Genomic DNA, 20,170 nt, shown 5'->3' on the forward strand with positions numbered 1-20,170 from the left:
GTGTTTCAGAAACTGTGTTCTTTTTTTTTTTTTTTTTTTTTTTTTTAAATTTTTTTTTCAACGTTTATTCATTTTTGGGACAGAGAGAGACAGAGCATGAACGGGGGAGGGGCAGAGAGAGAGGGAGACACAGAATCGGAAACAGGCTCCAGGCTCTGAGCCATCAGCCCAGAGCCCGACGCGGGGCTCGAACTCACGGAACGCGAGATCATGACCTGGCTGAAGTCGGACGCCTAACCGACTGCGCCACCCAGGCGCCCCTCAGAAACTGTGTTCTGAGGCTTACACAGAGGTAGTTAGTTGTCCCTTCAACATACTATGTCATCCCCAAACCACAGTTTCAGAATGATCCTTGCAAGTTAGTGCACCCGAATTGTTCTACCAAGATTTTAGATTTCTCTTGAATTCGTGTGTGTGTGTGTGTGTGTGTGTTCACACACACGCGCACAATTACACACGTTTCCGGGGAGGGGGAGAAAGAACTGTTGACCTAGAACAAAAAAAAAATTGAAGTCGATAGGGGCAGGGTTGGTAGGAAGGTGACGAAGGAGTCTCTTGGCTTCCCACAGACTCATCAGGTAGGTAAATGGAATCTCCTTTCCTGTCACTGATTCACGTTATCACATCACGGAGGCCAGGAGAGAAAACCTACGTCAAAGCGAGAGTGAGGGTACAGAACTAGTATGAGGCTACTGGGGAGATGATTTACTGAAAAGCACAGAAGGGTCTTCCCCATAGTGAAGAGCTTTAGGATAAGGATTAGCATGTGTGATGTTTTGATGGAGGCTCCCTCAGATATCACCGAGGCCGTGAACAGCCGAGCTGCTTCTGATTAAACACTGCCCCATGCCACGCGTGGTCGATATCTGTCCACATTCTTAGTCAGTGGGCATAGTCTCTAGCCTCAGTGTGCAAAGCCAATAAGCCAGTATTGGCCTGGCTTCCTTCCTTTGTTGGGAATGGAAAACACCGTGGAAACACAATGCATTCACTCCGGTCTGAGAGGGTCAGATAACTACAACGCTGGGCCACGTGAAAGGCATCTGGATGATGCGTGACCACCAAGGAAGGTGACCTAAAGGAGCGTGTTCGTGTTACCTGCTTCTCTCAAAAAGGGAGTGTCTACAGCTTCTCAGTGTTTTCAGGGCCTTGCCAAACATTTCTGCAAAGTACTTAACTGCTTACATCCCTTTGCTTGAAAGTGTGGCTCGTGTTTTCGCTAAGGAAACCGGCCATTCAGGAGCCCCACGCACCACAGTTAGCAGCCTGTCTTCATTTGTCTCACTCTTCGTGTCTAGACTGAACCGTGAACGCGGGCAGTCGCTCAGGGACAAGAGCCACACACCGACTCACCCCAGCCCCTTCCTCGAGGGAGCGTCAGTCAGGGGAAACCTTTACCACTAAGATGCCAGGGTCTTGAGGCTCCTAAGACCCACAGGAGACACAACGGATCTCCCCATCCTAGGTGCACCGAAGCCCAAGGCTTAGCAGCAAAGAGAAGCTGAATCACTCAATCAACCACATGGATTTTCATTTTCTATGGTGAAGGGTGTTCTCCTAACTGGCCCTTGCTCCTTGAGCACACTTTGCACCTGGAAAAGATAACACGGCCCAGATTGGTGCTTAGCCTGTCTGTGTTTTTGGAATGGCCAGGTGTGAGAGGCTCATCACCGTGTGAGGCTTAGCCTGTCAGGAGATTGGTCACATCACAACGGACATGTATCAACTTGTCAATTCTTCAGTTGCTTCCCCTAAACACGGGTTGAGCCTAATGAAATTGAGATTTTTGTAGGTCAAGAAAGATGGAATCAAGAAAGAGTGGCTTTATGTGGTTCATCTTGATAGAAAGGATCACTAAGAATTAGCATCTCGGAAGTGGCTTCTGTGTCCCGGGCCCTCTGTGGGGACTTTAGCTACGCTTCCTCTCTTAATTTTTGTTTGTGACATCATGTCAACATACTAGTATCATCCTCATTTTACAGATGAGACAATGGAGGTGCCTAGAGGTTAAAAAAATTGCTTAGGGAAGACCGATGAAAAAGGAACCCAGGCTTGTTTGTCTCAAAGGCCTAAATATTTTTTGCTCTGTCGTGTGTAGATTTTGCTTTATAGAATCACAAGTAAGGCACACTCGTGGTCCATTTGAACTAAAAAGAAATAACTGAAACAATTTGCATGTGAAAACGACCAAGTTACTACCCTACCAAGTGACCTCCAGTGACTCTCTGCCTATGCTTCCATACAAATCCCTTCAAGCCCTCAAAATTCTGCTAGTTTCCCTTTCTAGCTGTAACCCTTATTGCTTTCCTTGCACTCCATTCTCTTAGGTCACATCTTAGATCGCCTTACTTCACATGGCGACCACCTGTCCGTGCCACATTGTCTTCCTGAGGTCATCTACCCAAACTACAGGTTCAGCTGCAGAAATTTTGCCCATTCTTTGAGGCCCATTCTGAATGTCTGCTTCTCCACGACTTTTCCTTGTTCCCCTAAAAGATGTGAATGGGTCTTCCCCCAAACTTCCATAGCTCCTTGGATGCCTTCCCTAGTCCTTACCACTTCTGTTCCTACCGGTGATATGGCTGTTTGGACACTTGCCCATCCCCTGCCTAGAGCAGGGGTTGGGGACAAACTTATTCTGTAAAGGATCAGAGAGTAAATATTTTGGGCATTGCAGGCCGTAGCATATCTGCCACAACTACTCTGCTGTTGAGTTGCGAAAGCAGCCACAGATAACACATCAATCAATGGGCATGGCTGTATTCCAATAAAATGTTATTAGCAAAAGCTGGTGGCAAGCTGGATTTGACCCCAGCGTGCCAATCCCTGTCTTTGATTATTGGTTCCCCAATGTTGGCACTCGTGTCTTCCTCATGCCTACATCCTTGCCGTACTATATAGCACTACTCATAAATATCTGTGGAGTCAAATAGAATTTTTAATTGCTGGAATCAGAGATGCTGGTTTTTAGTTATCACTAAGGCCCTAAGAAATCTGCAGATTCCTCTCTTCCCACAATTGTCTGTGCATGCCACTGAGCCGTCAGAACCTTTTGACCTGTGGCTGATTCTTCTGGAGGCCCAGGACCTTGCCTGGAAGCTTCAAAGGCAGGATGACTTCTAAGGAGCCATAAAACACCACATTTTGTCAATCCCTTCTCCTCAAACTCGGGAAAACACCGGTAATGTTTACAGTTGGAGAAAGCCACCATAGGCTGGGAATCTGCCAGGGCAACAACAGAACCTACACAGACTGATTTCTGATTCAAAAGAAAAGAGAGGGACGCCTGGGTGGCTCAGTTGGTTACGTTTCCTACTCTTGATTTCGGCTCAGGTCACGATCTCACGGTTCGTGAGATTGAGTTCTGTGTTAGGCTCTGTGCTGACGGCATGAAGCCTGCTTGGGATTCTCTCTGACCCTCTCTTTCTCTCTCTCTCTCTCTCTCTCTCTCTCTCTGCCCCTCCCTCCCTCGTGTGGGTGCGCACGGGCTCTCTCTCTGTATCTCAAAATAAATAAATAAACATTTAAAAAAAGAAAAGGAAAGAGGCACAGAAGAACCTGGTAGAGACTTCTGAACCAGCAGGTTGCTGAATTTGTAAGTGATCTGTAATGGACAGCTACTTGCCACTTGTAGGCTTCACTCATGAATTTAGTCGCAAGGTTATATGTAGGTAGACCTTCAGAGACTTATATATCCAACCACAGGGGTCTTTCCCAAACACAGCGAGTCATCCAGACCACATTCCCCAGGTGCTGGGGCAAACTTCTTTATTTGTTGACAATATTGTCTGCACTGAAACACCTCCCTCCTCCTATCCCACTGGGCATGTTCAGTAGGATATCCGTCCTGGCTTTATATCTACCGCTAGTTCCTATCTTCTGTCAGCTCTGATCCCCTTCCTTCTTTCTAAATCACTTGATGTGATCAAGACGCATTAAGTACCACTGACCAAAAGTGATCAGTTTATTCGTTATAAGAAATAAGAAATCAGGAAATGTTCTTCAGGGATATGGAATGACCAGCAACGATGGTGCCTTCAGTGCTTCTCTTTTCATAAATACATTTAGTCTATTTTCTTTCTGTCTGGGATTGTGGCTGGGAAGTCAGTGTGGATGAAAACGGATGATATTTAAGCATAAACAGATTAAGAGCCAATTTTGGAGGTTTAGTGATGAAAGAAACAGATATCAGTTCCCTGTTCCCTACCTGTCTGATGGCCGATCCTTCAGCAGACACAGAGCCAACTGCTCTGCAGGGAAGCCCGCATGTTATTGCAATGGGTGGGAAGGAAGCATGTCGACAGAGTACAAAACAAAATCATGTTCTTTGCTGCCAAAGCATCTAGACTTTTCCACTCTGGGCTAGTGAGAATCATCAGCATAACGCAGCTCTCTGCTCTCTGCCTCAGCCCCCCACACCATCAGCCCCGCCCCGAGCCTCCCCGCCCCCCCTTACCAAGGATCCTGCCTCTCAAAAAGAAACATCAGGTATTTTAAAGCCGTGACCTGAGAAGGCCTCTCGGGCAAGCCCATTCAAGCTGCTTTCTGCAGCAATCCTAATTGCACATCTGTAGCAAAGCTACGACAGTATTCACCTAGAAAATAACCCCGCGTTTCTACAACCAGACCAGGGGTCGCCAGTCTGTTGCTATGAAAAGCATACCACTGGATCGTCGTTTTTATTATTAGGTCACGCTCAGGAATATTACTTAAGACAACTGAAGGGAACACTTGATAAAAATTTCCCCCAGTAAGCCTACGTGCTTCTCTTCCTTTCTATTTGGCTACTTATACATGTTGGAAATATGATTCCTAATGACACCACTAGAGAAGGCCCCGTGGCCAGCCTGCACCATGGTCTCATGTCAGAAGCTGGTATTCCGGCCTCTGGAGACATGGTGTGGAAGGAAATGGGGTGAGGGAGAGGTGGGAGGTGGAGAGCAAAGGAAAGGCCTGTGTTCAGCAGGTCCCAGAACGGATGTTATTACTCACATGTGTTGGGAAGCGTTGGGGTACAGTTTTGAAAACTGTGGGGCCGAGTCCTCGGGGCCGTGGGGCGCAGCGTGGCTGATCACCATCATAATGGGCCTATGGGGATACATTCTCTTAGACATTTTGAAGTAATTAATGCTCTCGTTAGTGATTAAGTCTGTGAAGTAGTCCTGAAACATACATTTGACACAAAACAAAAATTACAAAAGGTGACATTCATCAGATCACATTTGAATACTGCTTTCTTCAGAAGCATCTCACTGAATGAAGAGATAAGGTCTAAAGCAGGAAGGAAAATGACTCCCAAAGCAGCAAAACATCTTCCCTGAGAAAATCGGTTGCCAGTTACTTGCTAGGGCTGCTAGGTTGGTAACATGCAAAAATTTTATTTTAAGTAAAGCACAACTTAGCAATTAAGAAAGAAAAAAAGTCAAGTTCTGTTTGTCCAAGATAATGATCAGATCTGGCAATCCAAATGCTAGAGAACATGAAACACCGGATACATATTTCATTCTCAGGTTTCATTGATGTAATTCGTTGACAAAAAATTTAATTACTTCAAGGGCAGGAAACACCCACGCCCACTACAAATTCACAGTTGCAGAACAAACACACACACACACACACACACACACACACACAAAGCCACATGCACAAACAAAAGCAAAGGTCTTTTCTTTAAATTAAAATTTCACCTGTGGGAATTACACAGTAATTGCTAATGAAAGCCATAGCCAAAATCTGGGTACACAGGGAAAAGCTGCAATATTTTATCAATTAATTTACTTGAAACACTAAATATGGGGAGCATTTGATTTCCTGCAGATTATACTGTTAATTGCACAACTAAAATGATACAGCTGCTGGCATTTGGGCCTGACTTCTTAATAAAATGACTTAAGCCACAGTCTGAGGGACTGATGCAACTCTGTAAGGGAGAAGGAAGAAATGGAATGAAGAGGAATGACGAAAATTTTAAATTAAACCACCTGCTTCCTCCAAGTGGGTATCATTAGCCTGGAGTTCCAGTACAAACTTTATTCAGAAAGTGCCCAGACAACGTTCACCATGGTAGAGGCTTCCAGGCATGACTAATCACATGTAGATTCAAGGACCAGAACAGCTGCCAAAGCAGTGCCCAAGGGAGGAAATCTGTGTCACATGTCATTGTTAGGACAAGTCCACAGGCTATCACCTTCCTCCATGGGAGTGTCTGATTCATTCCTTTTCTCACTAAAAAAAACGCCATATATTCTTTTTGGACACAGTTGTCTTTGACACTTAATCAGCTGTGATAATGGGCAAGTTACGCTAATTTAGTCTTTGGAGGGAATCTTGATTACTTTGCTCTCCTTAGGACAACAGGGAAAGAAAGGTTAATAGCTTGAACAAGGAGCATGAAAGCATCCCCACAGATAAAAAATGATAGCAGTGACAATTAGTGCACTTTGTAGGACATTGCTCAAATCTGCCTCCAAGGTCCCTGCCAGCTCTCGACTTTGATGAGTCTGGAATCCTATTAGCAATGTTTGTGAATTTCATTTGCATTCATTGTTTTCTGAGGGATACCAAAGAGGGAGGCTTATACCTCATCTCCAACCAAGTTCCTTGGGCTCAAATCGGGCCAAGCATAAAGGCAGCACTGTGCCAAAATTAAATCAAGTTCCCTCTTTCTGACTTCTACCAATGGCTCTTTCATAGCGATCTATGCTGGATAGAGCAGACTGTCAGCTTCTTTTAGATAAGCGAGGAAGAGATGGGCACGGCTATAAGAGAAGAGCATATTTTAGGCTAACTAGCAGGCTAAATTCAAAGATATTTCCCCCTTCACTCTTGTCCTCTGAAAATCGTTTTGTTTTAAGTTGGCAATCACAAAACGTATGTGAATTTAAAAAAGTCTAATCTAGGATCTATTTATCAGAGAGCCAAGGGACATGTCGATTTCAGTGTCTATGAACTGATTTGGAAATCCTAGGACTGATAGCCTCAGAGACTTTCGTGGACTCGAGCCGCCATGGGGCAGGTGTGTCCTTGTCATGTATCAAAGCTTGCTCCCACAGGAGTAAGAGAAAGGACCTTGGTTTCTCGACCTTCGATTATTGCACTTGCCGGCTCTTACTCTTACATCTAAACGTGAAGCCATGGACGAAATATACTTTTACCCCAATGAAAAGCAAAATGGTACAAGATGAACATTTGATTATGTGGACCAATCCTCTGGAGAGCAGAGAAATCAAAAATTATCACAAGACAGAGTGGAGACATCTATGATTTTCTTGATGATAACTTTCATCAGAGGCTGATTGCCTTTCATCCTAATGAGGGAAAAATATCACTAGTCAAAGTCAGTGTTCCTTGAAAATCTTTTTCTTGCCTGGAGTTTAAAATTACCTTAAAATTTCTCATTCTAACATTGTGAGAACATAGAAAGCCAATCTCATGTATAACTTAACTCACTGAAAATGGCTTTTCCCCATTACACATAAAGTAAATTGATGCAGTGTGAAAGTGCCTGAAAATTACCTTTGCATAATCAAATCCATGCTTTTCTTTGATGCCATTGCGACAAACAGTGTAATTATAGAAACGAGAATTCTTGATTAATCCAAGCCATTCTCGCCACCCAGGAGGGATGTAGCTGCCATTATATTCATTGAGGTATTTTCCAAAAAAGGCTGCAATGGGAAAAAACAAGATTATTTTCTCATATGAAATGATTAATCACAAATAAATGCATAAATGCATAAGTATGAAATTATGAGTTAAAAAAGAGGCAGTAAAACAAAAGTTAACCTAAGTAACAGTGGATGTCAAAACAACAATAGTGTAATACTCTTGATTCTTTGGCTAAGTGACACACACAAGCATTTTCCTTTCAAATAAATAAACATCGCACCCAAGTACATGGATTATCGTTCAATAAAATTACCATAATGATCACGATACTCCGGGTACATCTATTTCTTGTGGTTGTACTGGGATAAAAGCAGAATTACCCTTTTGTTAAGTTGATGTAACAGTCAGAGAAGTAGCCAATAGAAATCTGGAATGCTACCTCTGGGCAAATACTGGAAGACTGAAAGTTCAGTCTTTGTGATAAAATAAGTTTCCTAATTTCACTATTTGAGAGTTGTAAAAACTATTCACTCTTTGAGAGTTGTAAAAACACTATAGAAAAGCTTGTCTTTGTTTTCACATATCCAAATTTTCCAGATCGAGGAACCATGGTAAACTCCATTTCTATGGCACATGGTAAGGGTTTTTATGTCACACGCATTTTACAGCATCAGTGTTTACATTATGTGTATTTCACGAATGCATAGGTCTATTACTGATAATTAAAAATCCTGATGACATAGAGTTACTACACAGATGGCTAATTTTCATAGAATTATAGTGCAACAGAAGTACATGGGCCACAAACATGCACACCACTGCTCATTGAAGAGGGCACTGGAGGGGCTTCATATTTGTAACTCTGGCATGTCACACATTCAAGAAAGACCACTGTGCAACAAGACTTATTGATCCTTTCAGAGAAAAACTTTGAATTTGGTCCTCTGCCACAGATGATGATAGGAGAGGGGCAAAGGGGAGAGAAAGGCAGGTTGGAGTTTTGGGAACAAAATGGGTTAGATTTTGAAGTCAAATACCTTGTAAGTATTAGAAGGGTCCCAAAAATGCATTGTTAGCATATTTTTGAGAAAGAGGGTACTATCTTTTTCTTTCTTTCTTTCTTTCTTTCTTTCTTTCTTTCTTTCTTTCTTTCTTTCAAATGTTCACTGACTTTAATCACACTACATTTACCATATTATCACCATGGAATGTAAATTCAGGTTAGACAAGAGAGCTTCACAAGTGCAATAAAGCGATCTGGAATATACCAAAGTTTGTGTATAATGTCTGACCAAATCGTCTTGCTGATAAATAATCACTTCAATTGTAGGTAATTTTTTTTAATGTTTATTTATTTTTGAGAGAGAGAGAGCTTGGGGGAGGGTCAGAGATAGAGACACACACACAGAATCTGAATCAGGCTCCAGGCTCTGAGCTGTCAGCACAGAGCCCAATGTGGGGCTCGACCTCCCGAACCGCGAGATCATGACCTGAGCTGAAGTCAGACACTTAACCAACTGAGCCACCCAGGTGCCCCATAATTTGTTAACATTTATGATTCTTACAGAGAAAATAAACAAACTGCAGACATTTAAAAAGTGTTTTTCATTAACTTCGCATTAGTACTTAAAATACACATTTCTATTTCAAGATGATGTTTAAAAATTATTCTAATACAACAGCAACATAACTGTAATTCCGCAGCTACACAAAAAGCTAACCTACGTTCCGTAGTTAAGTTATCCTCATGTTTACATGTATGATTCTGAAGTAAATACTATTTCTCAGCAGCTGCTCTCAGCTTTTTAGGTTTGGTTTAAACACACACACACACACACACACACACACACACATTTTCATTTGTAAGGAAGCTTATAATGTGATATTCCATGCACTGTTCTGAAAGGGTTCTTTACGAGCCAACCAATCCTAAAAACTGAAGTACTCAATCAGTCTGCAAGAGGAGGACGGTACTATTTCCAATAGTTGTAATTTCGCCAGGGACACGGGTATAGACAAGCACTATTTTGGGTAACCTAGATGTTTGGTCACCCTATTAGCTTGCAGACGTAGATAGCCTTCCCCTTAAGTAGGAAGAAGTAGAGAGATTTTTATATGTGTATATATAGGTGTGTATATGTGCACACGTGTGTTGCACACATGCACACTTACACCTGTATGCACATACATATGTAATACACACATGCATGCAAGTTTTACTTTTTCTGATTTTTACGAGGCTGCAATCTTTCATTTTAGGGTGAAACGACGGCTAGCCAGATGCCTTCCATGTCAAAGCCACTTTCTAGGTTCATTAAGCAGGGTCTCCCAGACACCTCCACTTACATCCACGAAGGAAGATAGCTTCTGGATGACTGGCTTGAGAAGATGAAAACGGATCCCAGGATCAGGCACTTTATTGATAGTGCTCTTAAAGCACGCATTTCTGAATCTGGAAACTTGTCCACAGTACATCATTTCTGTGTGTTTATGGGATAGCTAGTTTGCTTTCATCTTTGGTCCACAGCCACCTGTAGGATACCTCCACCTGAATGTTTTACTCGCACCTAATACAATTGTCCAGAACGGAATTAAATCCTTTTCCTTTAGGAAATTACTTCTTTCTTCAGGTTCCTTTTATTTTCTGAGTGTCGTAATCACCTTCCTGGTCAACCAGGCTTGGCACCCCAGAGTCTGCCCTGATTTCACCCGCTCCTTTGGTCCCCTCGCTAAGTAGTCGCCCCCACCTGCAGGTTCTAGGTGGAAAATGGCTCTCGAACCTGCCCCACCCTTGATTACAGGACGCCCCTCACGAACGCTTACAGGCTTCTGCCAGCTCTCCTAGCCAGGCTCCAGGCTCTTTCCACTCCTGGTGCCACCTTCCCGAAGACTGGCTCTGGTCCCATCACCCTCTTCCAACAATTGTGGACGGACCGTCCCCCTCACCTGCACAACCAAGTTTCATTTGGTAGCTTGCCATTCAAGGCCACCCTGACTGGACAAAATCTGGACAAAATCCCTCTTTCCAGCTCCATCCTGCCTTTCTCTTTGACCCCGTGTCCAGAGAATGCATTTTCTCCATTTGCTCTGGTTTTCACCTCTGCTTTGCCTGTGCTAGTTCCCTCTTCTCCCCACTGTTTACCAAGACCAGATGAGGTGCCATTTCAATCTCAGTCTTTGCCCGGTTCTACTGCCATTTGGTTCTGCGGCTCTGGTGCCATTTTCCCTTTCTTCCTCACGCTACGGTCGTGTTTGTACGTAAGCTAATCTCCCTTAGACCGTAAGGGTTCTGAGGGCCAACACTGCCTTTACCTCATCTCTGTACTCCCCCTGCTTCCCATCCTTGCATATAGTATAGGGGCTCCAAAAGTTTTGTTTCTTGCACTGGGGTTCATGGACCTCCATGTATTCTGGGGATTCTATAAATTCTAGACTTATGTTTTCACTTGAATTATAAGTGGCTGAAGTTGATATTTCTGGTCGGATTCATTTTCTTGGAAGAGTTGACTCAAGTCTGAGAAATGGGGGTAGGACAAAATGTCAGAGGGTCTCACATCAGGTAGGACTCAGGATTTCCCTCTGAGCTGACTGTGTGCAGTAGGAATTCTAACGAGGGGTTCTTGTCTTTAGAGACTAATCACCTTTTCACATAAAGTACAAGATAATTTTCCTTTCTAACAAAAGGCAATGTGACCTCCAGTCAGAGGCCGTGGACCAGGGCCACACCCACCATTACTTCAGAAGGGGACGATTTCCAGGAACCTTCCACTTAATAACCTTGGGCCCAGCTCTTTCCCCTGGCCTTCTCCTCATCCCCAGGGGTTTTGTCCCACATTCCTCTCCATCTGTCTTAAAAGAGGTAAAAGGGTACAGTGGCTTGGAATATAAACGCTGGAGCCAGCCTGCCTGGGTTCAAATCCTGGCGGTGTCATTTGCTAGCTATCCTCAGGCAAGTTACTTAGCCTCTCTTCACGTCCAGTTCTCCATCTGTGAAAACGCAAGGATACTAATAAGCACCGTGGCGGGGTTGTTGTTAGAATCAAGTGAAATAAAACATACGTAAAGCGCTCAGAACAGTGCCTGGCACATAACAAGGGCTTTTTTAATGCTGCTGCTGCTGCTGGTATTATTATTAGCAGCACCGTTATCATTATGCTCCCAACGCTGTATCCTGGTTTCAAATAATGTACCACTCGGCTGTCCAAGGAGATCTTGGAGTTCCGCGCTTGTGCATTTGGAAAACTTTCTTGAGAGGTTACATACTTTTCTTCCCCAATCGGCCACATTTTGCGGCAACGAATTCCCATTTGGCTTCCGTTTTCTTGCTTAATTAGTTTTTAGATTTTTTTCCTGTTACGTTCAGTTTTGCTCTCTTGTTTTTTCCTCTCGGGGCAGCCACGATGGGTCACTCACTCCTGCCCTTTGCCTCGTTGTTTTACTTGTTCGGTTATTTAGTGCTGTTTTCTATCCATCGCCATGGCTAGTGCCCCTCCCTTAATCCTCCCCTTGTAAACTATTCCTTCTAGTCTCTTAATAGTCCTTGTTGCTTGCTTCAGAACTCCCTCCAGGTTTTCGGTGTCTCTGCGCTAACAGAGTGTAAAAACATGTACTCAGGATTCCAGATGTGCCCTCATCCAGCACACTTGTTCCGAGAGAGACCAGGACCTCATGCATCACGATGCGGCACCCCGGTGCTGTTGGCTTCAAGTTACTCTGGCCTTTCTTGTTGCCTCGTAACATTGAGACTCATTTGTAATCACCCCTGGCCTCTTTCAACATTATGCTTCCTGGCAGCACTCTGCAATTGATTATCTGGGCTTCTAATTATTTTCTTCCAGATGTATTAAATCTCGTTCTCCCTCCCTAAGGTGAATTTCATTTTCTCGCCCATATTGCCATTATATTATGTGTAGTTTGAAGTTTTTCTTATCCCTTGGCATTGGCAATTCACGTCAACTTACTACCATCAGAATATATCACTAACACACCATCTACCTGTCCTTCTAGATCATTCTCTTCTCTGAGACATCATTAAGCACTTCCCTTCATGGCTGTTTAAAAAGGGGGTGGGGGGGTCGGGTGACAGGCAGAAAGATCAGAAAGACCTGATTATAATTACGGGTGACTTTAGGCCCTGCTACATCTGCAGAGGACTATCTGTTACATAATACTTAAAAATTTTTCCTTCAACTCTTTGAAGCAAAGGCTTTTAGGTCAGCAGGAGGAACTATAGAAAAGAGTTCTGATGCTGTGGAGAAGTTAAATCTTATTTAACATAACAAATGGTACACTGAGTTTTTACTGCGTGTAATTGATAAACTTGGGGTCACAGGATTTTACTGGTAGTTAACACACCAATATACGTAAGTTTGAACCAAGTTAAAATTATAATTTAATTCCCCAAGGAGACTGTAAGTCTAATGAAGACAAGGACCTTACTTATTTCTTGTCAAGCCAGGGATCTTACTTTATATCTTTTCATATCCCAGCACTTAGTGTAAGTCTAAGCATATGTAGTTCAATACATGTATGCTATACCATATGTTACTATCAAGATCTATAATACCATAATTCATTAAAATAAGAATATTAGTGTGTGGAGGACAAATAAATAAATAAATAAATAAATAATTTTGCTATGAGTAACATAAGTTTTGTAAAATAAAACGACATGAAATCAGAAGAATTGATTCATCGGTCTAAATTATTTTGTTATAAAAGACTTCTTTACAAAGAGATTTACTGCAGCTGTCCATTAAACATTGCCCCTTTCACCCAAGTGATATGAAGTTAAATGAGTATGACTAAAGTTTAATTCACATGTGATTTTATGTATCATGTGTTACAATTGTAATGTGAACACTACAATCTTTAAATGAGTCAATATAAAAACGTACAGGGATTATAATAAAATTACAGTTTAATTTCAGGCAGGAAAGAAAACCTAGGAATCATTCTGTTTGATCTCTGCATTGCATATACAAATTGGGAACTAGCTCATGCAAATTCTCCGAACATATTAAAGGCAGAGATGGGACAAGGGTCCGACTCCCCTCAGTCTTGATTTAGGGTTTTTTTTTTTTTTCTGATATGTGATGCTATCTCTCCAACGTGGCTTGTTACTTTTACCTTAAAACCGATGACAGGTTTTACATTCATGTCTATACTCTTCCAGGAAATTTACACTACATTTTATTTTTTTTGAGCAGATGGGCAGGATATTCATTTCTATGATAGATAATCCAATATCAGTCCCACTTCACTTGTCAGAACATAAAATGCAATAGACGTGTTGTTGTATTTTCCCCTTTTGAACATTAAAGCTGTTGGACAGTCATATTTTCCATGAGTAAAGTTAGAAAAATTTAGGCTATAGCCAGTCCAAAAATATGCCTCAGTTCTGAAAAAGAAAAAATCATGTCAGACGATGGTAAATATAATATCGGATCAATTCGATTCATTTAAATCCACATATTCTGGAGGCATCCCAAAATAAGCCTCTTAGTAATTTGTCTTCTCTGACTTGTTCTTCATAAAACTGATTACTGCACTGTGCTTTTCTTTAGATGAATATTTATGTATGATATATATTTTGGTTTCTTGCATTATTTTTCTTAGCTTCTCAGCTAAATGTTCCAAATAATATATTCATTATTAGAAAAACAATAAAATCTTTATATATTGGCTTTCTCCCCTTCTAGTTTAGTGGCTTATAAATAATTATGTTGGTTTAATACCTATTCAACAATTTTCTTAATTTCCTAAGATTCCTGTCCTCCTGATGTGCTTATTTGTGTATTTTCAAATGGGACCCTGTCCCTTGCTAGATCAATAAACTCTTGTCACAAAGACATCTCTGCTTCCTAATTGTCTGAGACACTTCAATATTTTCCCATCAAGGATAAATTTAAATTGTATAGATCTCTATCATTGACATTTTAGTCTTCCAATTTGTATTTTTGCCTGATTCACTAATGGACCCATCAAAATTTATTATGTGTGTATCATCCTTTTTTAGTTTATCAACTATTTGGAAAAGTCCTCGTTTCCTTTAAAGAATTCCTTTTCCCCTGTTAAGATGACTCACTATAAATTCAATTATTACCTAAGTATCCAGGCCCCTGGGTGGAAGGTTGGCCTCAGAATCAGACTTAGGTTCCAGGAGCAAATCTCCTGTTCTTGGAGAAGACAAGTGACTGAAGCAGGCTGCCGGGCTGCACAAAAGGCCTGACAGTTGTCATCGGGGCAGGCTTATGGGGTGCAGTGTCATTCTAGACCTAACCTGTACATTTAGGGTAGGACACTGGAAAGAACTCTGAAGACTAAGGTCCTGACACCCGTTCTTCCCATTAGAATATCAGATGTGCCACTTCGATCTTGTTGGTGTAAATTTGCTCACCTGAATATAAGGGGATCGAACTAAATTATCTCTATTTTATTCAAGCTCTTGTAATCCATTGTAGGGTAGATATAACGTAGTATAACTAAAACAATCCCCAGAATATACTGCGCTTCTTAGATAATTTGTTTCTATCTTGGTGACCCAGTAAACTTCGTAATGGATGGCATTTCAATTTTTCCTTTTGCCATCTGGAAGCTTAGTTCCAAATATGCACCTTTTCTCCACATCTCCATGGCATGCACTTTGTGTACCAAGCTTTGCCTTGACTTTAACTGGTACAGCCCTTCATTTCCATTTTCCAGGGTTCTTACTGTTCGGTATCCTGTTACATTTTACGTGTCTCTGAAGGTGCTATGGAATGAGGCATGACAGAAACATGTAAAGAAAGAGGATGATGGAAAAAGGAAAGACTTTGGAGTCAGGTGTGCTAGATTCATCCTACCACGGGTAAGCCTGTGACCTTAGACAACTCTCCTGAGTCTCTGTTTCTTCACTGGCAACACAGGCAAATCCTTTCTTTCCAGGTTGCCGGAAGAATTAAGTGAGACAATTTAGATAAAGCGTCTGTGCACATGAGTAAACGACATATATTAATTTCCTTCTTTTTCCCCTTTCTTTTTTCTCCCTAGTTTTATTGATGTGTAAGTGACAATCAAAAGCTGTAATATATTTAAGGTGTACAACCTGATGGCATGAAATACATAAAGACTGTGAAACATTCACCACCACCAAGCCAATCATCATATCCATCACCTCACACCTCTACTATTTTCCTTTTGTGGTGACAACACCAAAGATCTACCCTCTCAGCGAATTTCAAGTGCACAATACAATATTGTGGGCTATGGTTACATAGCCGTATGCTGTTTCTTCAGAACTCATTCATCTTCTTCTTGCCCTTGCTTGATTTGCCCCGAAACAGACTATCAAACCTTGGCTGACCACTCTTGGTCTTGGTAGGGTTCTCTGTGTCATCCTGCAGCTTTATTTCTTATGATAGGCATCGCCCGTCTCACTCTGGATATGGTGAGAGTCCCGACCCTTCAAGCGTTATACCTGCTACTAGGGATTAAATTCTAGGGAGCCTGGGAGTCAAAAGGCATTGATTTCATATGATGCTTCTCATGAACAAAACACGAGTCGGTGGTTAAAATCAGGAACCAGGCATCAGGGGAGAATTTCTGGTTTCGCTTCCGAGCTGGTCACACAGTATTTGAAATCCCCACCCCAGTTATAACACAGAGCCAAGTACATTTGCTGTCTGTAAACCCTACAGGGATGTTTGATGGGTTTGCAAATTGCCTTAGGGCTCTCAGATGAAAGGTGCCATAAATTTAAATCACTTATGTGAGAAAACACACTTAGGATAAGGCACTCTCAGTAACCTAGTTTCTTTCCTAAGTATAAGCAAACACCCTTGAGAGTCATGGGAGGAGCCTTCCTTCTGAATGGAGATCTTGAGATGCTTGTGAATGACAATGCTATCAGAGTCAAAATCAATATTTTTATCCATAAATAACAAGTATTAAGAGCGCACAGAACGCCCTGAGAAGAAGCAAATGGCCTCATACTTTCCAAGTCCACAGGGAAAGATTAATTTCATGTTTTAAAGATATTTCAGAGAATACATATATCTGAAACCCTTTACTTCTAAATCTTCAGAATAGAGAAGCTGTAGGCCCACAAACCATTTCCAACAAACTTTAATGATGACATCTTTAATCCTTCTAAGTCTTGGTGGTTCTGAAAAAAACTATTTGTGCACTGCAGCTCTTCTATAAACACCTTTGTTGCCTTTCATGAAGAAATGTTCAGAAAACCCCTAAGAGAACATCGGAATGCTGGGATAATAAAGGCTTTGGGGGCTAACGTTACCACAGTCTTTCTTACAAAGATTGAATGACATTTATGACTTCTCTTTTTAAAAAATTTTTTTTTAGTCTTTATTTATTTCAGAGAGAGACAGAGTGCGAGTAGGACAGGGGCAGAGAGAGAGGGAGACACAGAATCTGAAGCAGGCTCCAGGCTCTGAGCTGTCAGCACAGAGCCCGACACGGGGCTCAAACTCAGATCGTGAGATCATGACCTGAGCCGAAGTCAGATGCTTAACTGACTGAGCCACCCAGGCGCCCCTGTGACTTCTCTTGAAAGAGGTCCCCAATTTTCAAAAGAGCAATTAACCAGAAACCTCTTCTTGCCCTATGTAGGTTAAACAATGACAGCAGGTGTAGCGATTGGGAGGCCTTCCTTTCCTGGAAGACGGGGGTGAACATCTGAGACCTACAAATAACCACAGCCTAAGCTAAAGAAACTCCAACTTCTATTAGTTATGAATGAAAAAACAGATGAATGAACAAGGTACACCTCGTTGGCTTATTCATTCAGTTATTTACTAATTCAAAAAATAATTTTTGATTATCTAGTGGGTCCCAGATCTTGGAGTGGATGCTAAGCAGTTTCAAACATTTGATGATTTCTCACTGAAACAATCTGCAGGAATTTACCAACACCTAAGACAAGCCTCAGGCTGTAACATGATCCCAAGCAGGCAAATGGGGTGAATACTCCTCTGTTGCAGATCCTCTTAGAAAATTCTGATCGTTGGGTGCTCTGATGAATATAACACTTTCCTAACGTACCCACTGAGAATCACTCTTTTTTCTAAGGGATCGCTCATTGGTACACTTTTCAGAGTAAAAAAGAAGGGGATGGGGAGGACACTGATGCAGAAGAGAAGAGTCTACCCTACTTCTGCTTTTTGGAACTTCATCTATTTCATTACACCATGCATTTACCACCAGAAGTTCATTGGCTAGAAAGTCCACCTTTACCTGTTCTGTAGCCAGTGTTGTTAAGATACACAGCAAAAGTCCGAGGTTCATGCATCGCCTGCCAGGACGGCGAAGAGCAGTTCTCATTGTTGGTGTAGACATTGTGGTTGTGCACATACTTTCCGGTGAGCATGGAGGACCGGGAGGGGCAGCACATGGGGGTAGTCACAAAAGCGTTGGTGAAGGTGGCCCCCCCATGCTCCATAATCTTTCTTGTTTTGTTCATGACTTGCAGGGACCCTGGAAGGGACAATTTCAACGTTGTTTAGCAGCCTGCGCCACACGAACACCCATTTATGCCATGTCACTCAGTGACCCTGTTCCCCTGATTTATTAATTACCCTCCATTGGCTTGAAGGGCTCTATAATTTGACAGTTCCCATTTCCGGAACAAAATTAAGCATTTGGGATCCTATCATCTCAAGCATTTTGCAGAATAATAAACACAATTCAGCTTCTCCTCTCCTTACTCACAAAGAAAAAAATGCAGGCTAATCTGATAATTAAAGCTAGAATTTTAGATATGGAGCAAATTCAAAGGCCAGCAGCCTTTTGAAGATTACCAGAGAACAATAGCCTGTTACACAGAACATCAAAACCCCAGCCCACCACATATGCACAATGCTTGTGACATTGCAGAGGTTACTAGATATAGTGTTTCAATCATATGAAATTAAAGAGGAAAGCCATTTTTTTTCCCCCTATTAAGTAAAAGTCCCTCCAAAATGTCTGTATTTAATTTAAAAAAATTCTTCTTTGTAACTTGGTGTTCCCTAGCAAAGTCACCAAATACCTGCCAGTTTTTCTATCAGGATAGTACTACCAATTTACATCTTAACCTGTTTACATGTAATATTAAAACACAGACTGCTTATGAAAGAGCTATGATTCTACTACACTCAAAAGGATTTACATAGAGTAAAATATTCCATTCTGACTGTGAAGGATGAAATTGTAACATAAGATTGCTGAGGAAGAAAAAAACTACTTCGATTACTCTACCCAGCCAAACACTGCCGCTGAAACACATCCAAATACTGCAGAAAAAAAAGCACAGGCTAGAATTCAATAGTCTTTTCAGGACTTGTCAAGAAATGCACTACAGAGCACTACAGCCAAGCCCATTGCATTTGAATCCTGGAGCCTCACATTTCCAACAGGTCCCACTTCTTCCAAAGAAAGGGAGAAAGTCTATGTCGTTTTCCAGCGAGGAAGGAAATCGTAATGCAAACCAGGCAAGCATTCAGAGCAGAAGAGAAGTGTGCAATGGTCCAAAAAGCCACAGTTAGCCTGATTTTTTTCACATATTAGCTCTTTCTGTTCACATGAAACATACGAAAACAGGAGGAAGGTTTCTAATTGGGTCTCATTAGAGCTCCCTAAAATAGGCTTCAGTTAGGAGGATTCCTGACTGCTTTTTCTCCCCTGGTTGTCTTCAGGGGATCAAGCAACCTCTTTGTAATCGGTGAATAACATGTAGTGAGTGCCCACTTCATGCTGAACATTCTATCAACCTCAGTACTCTGGGCTGGTCCCGTAAGTGTAGCGTTAACAAAAGAAATGGAAAATCCTCTGCTCCCTTGGTCTTCGGCAGTAAACTATCTGGACGAGAACCTACGTATAGAAATCGCATTGGGGATATTTGCAAAGCAACGTAAGAGTGTGGCTACAGCAGCAGCAGTAAAATAAGGCTACAAGGGACTGGGGGGGATGTCTAATAAGAGTTCTGAAACAAGAAATGAGGACAAATGGAAGGAGAGCAGGAAGAAAAATGCAAGACGGGCACAGTGCGTTAGTGGGCAGGACGGTATGTGTGGGCTCGGGAGGTGGGGGGAGTAGACGGAAGATTGCAGCACACTGATTTCCTAGAACGAAAAAGAATGGACACTTCTCTTCATGAAATGTGGGAGGCAGAGCTAGTGAATGGCTTTGAGGTTGGGCAGAGATATTTAGATTTGAAAGAATAGCCAAAATGAAGGCAGAACAGTTTCTTTGTCAAAGGCATGAATGACACGATAAGGAAAAAGTCTTTGAGGGTGTTGTCGTGGCAACGTGGTGATGGAGGCATGTGCACTGAAGAGGGAACGGGCCGCTCCATCGATGTCACGGCCAAGGGATCGCTGAGGCTGTCCGGCCATGAGATGATAAGCACCTGAACTGGATGGTGCCTCTAAAATGGAGCATCTAAGAAGCAGATCCCAGAGACACCGTAATGCATCAGAAGGCAATGAGTTGACTATACGTCAACATCTTCGGCACAGGAAGAAAACTGGAGAAGTAATGGTTCGCTGTTGCTCAAGAAGTAACTAAAAAGATGGGATGCCTGGGA

At 42.1% G+C, this 20,170-nt stretch overlaps 1 protein-coding gene across 8 annotated transcripts in view; it reads right to left on the bottom strand.

The window, feature by feature from the left end:
• The window catches only part of SULF1 (sulfatase 1), a 179,500-nt gene that overhangs the window by 53,987 nt on the left and 105,343 nt on the right, over positions 1-20,170 (bottom strand). For all 8 annotated transcript variants that reach the window (XM_045454988.1, XM_045454985.1, XM_045454986.1 and 5 more), the window contains 3 exons: positions 17,842-18,081; positions 7,516-7,667; positions 4,993-5,162 (listed from right to left, as the gene is read on the bottom strand). In XM_045454988.1, the coding sequence (XP_045310944.1) occupies positions 4,993-5,162; positions 7,516-7,667; positions 17,842-18,081 (562 nt within the window). The remainder of the gene's footprint in view (positions 1-4,992; positions 5,163-7,515; positions 7,668-17,841; positions 18,082-20,170) is intronic.

Source organism: Leopardus geoffroyi, chromosome C3 (assembly GCF_018350155.1).
Source record: "Leopardus geoffroyi isolate Oge1 chromosome C3, O.geoffroyi_Oge1_pat1.0, whole genome shotgun sequence".
In the NCBI taxonomy this organism is placed as follows: domain Eukaryota; kingdom Metazoa; phylum Chordata; class Mammalia; order Carnivora; family Felidae; genus Leopardus; species Leopardus geoffroyi.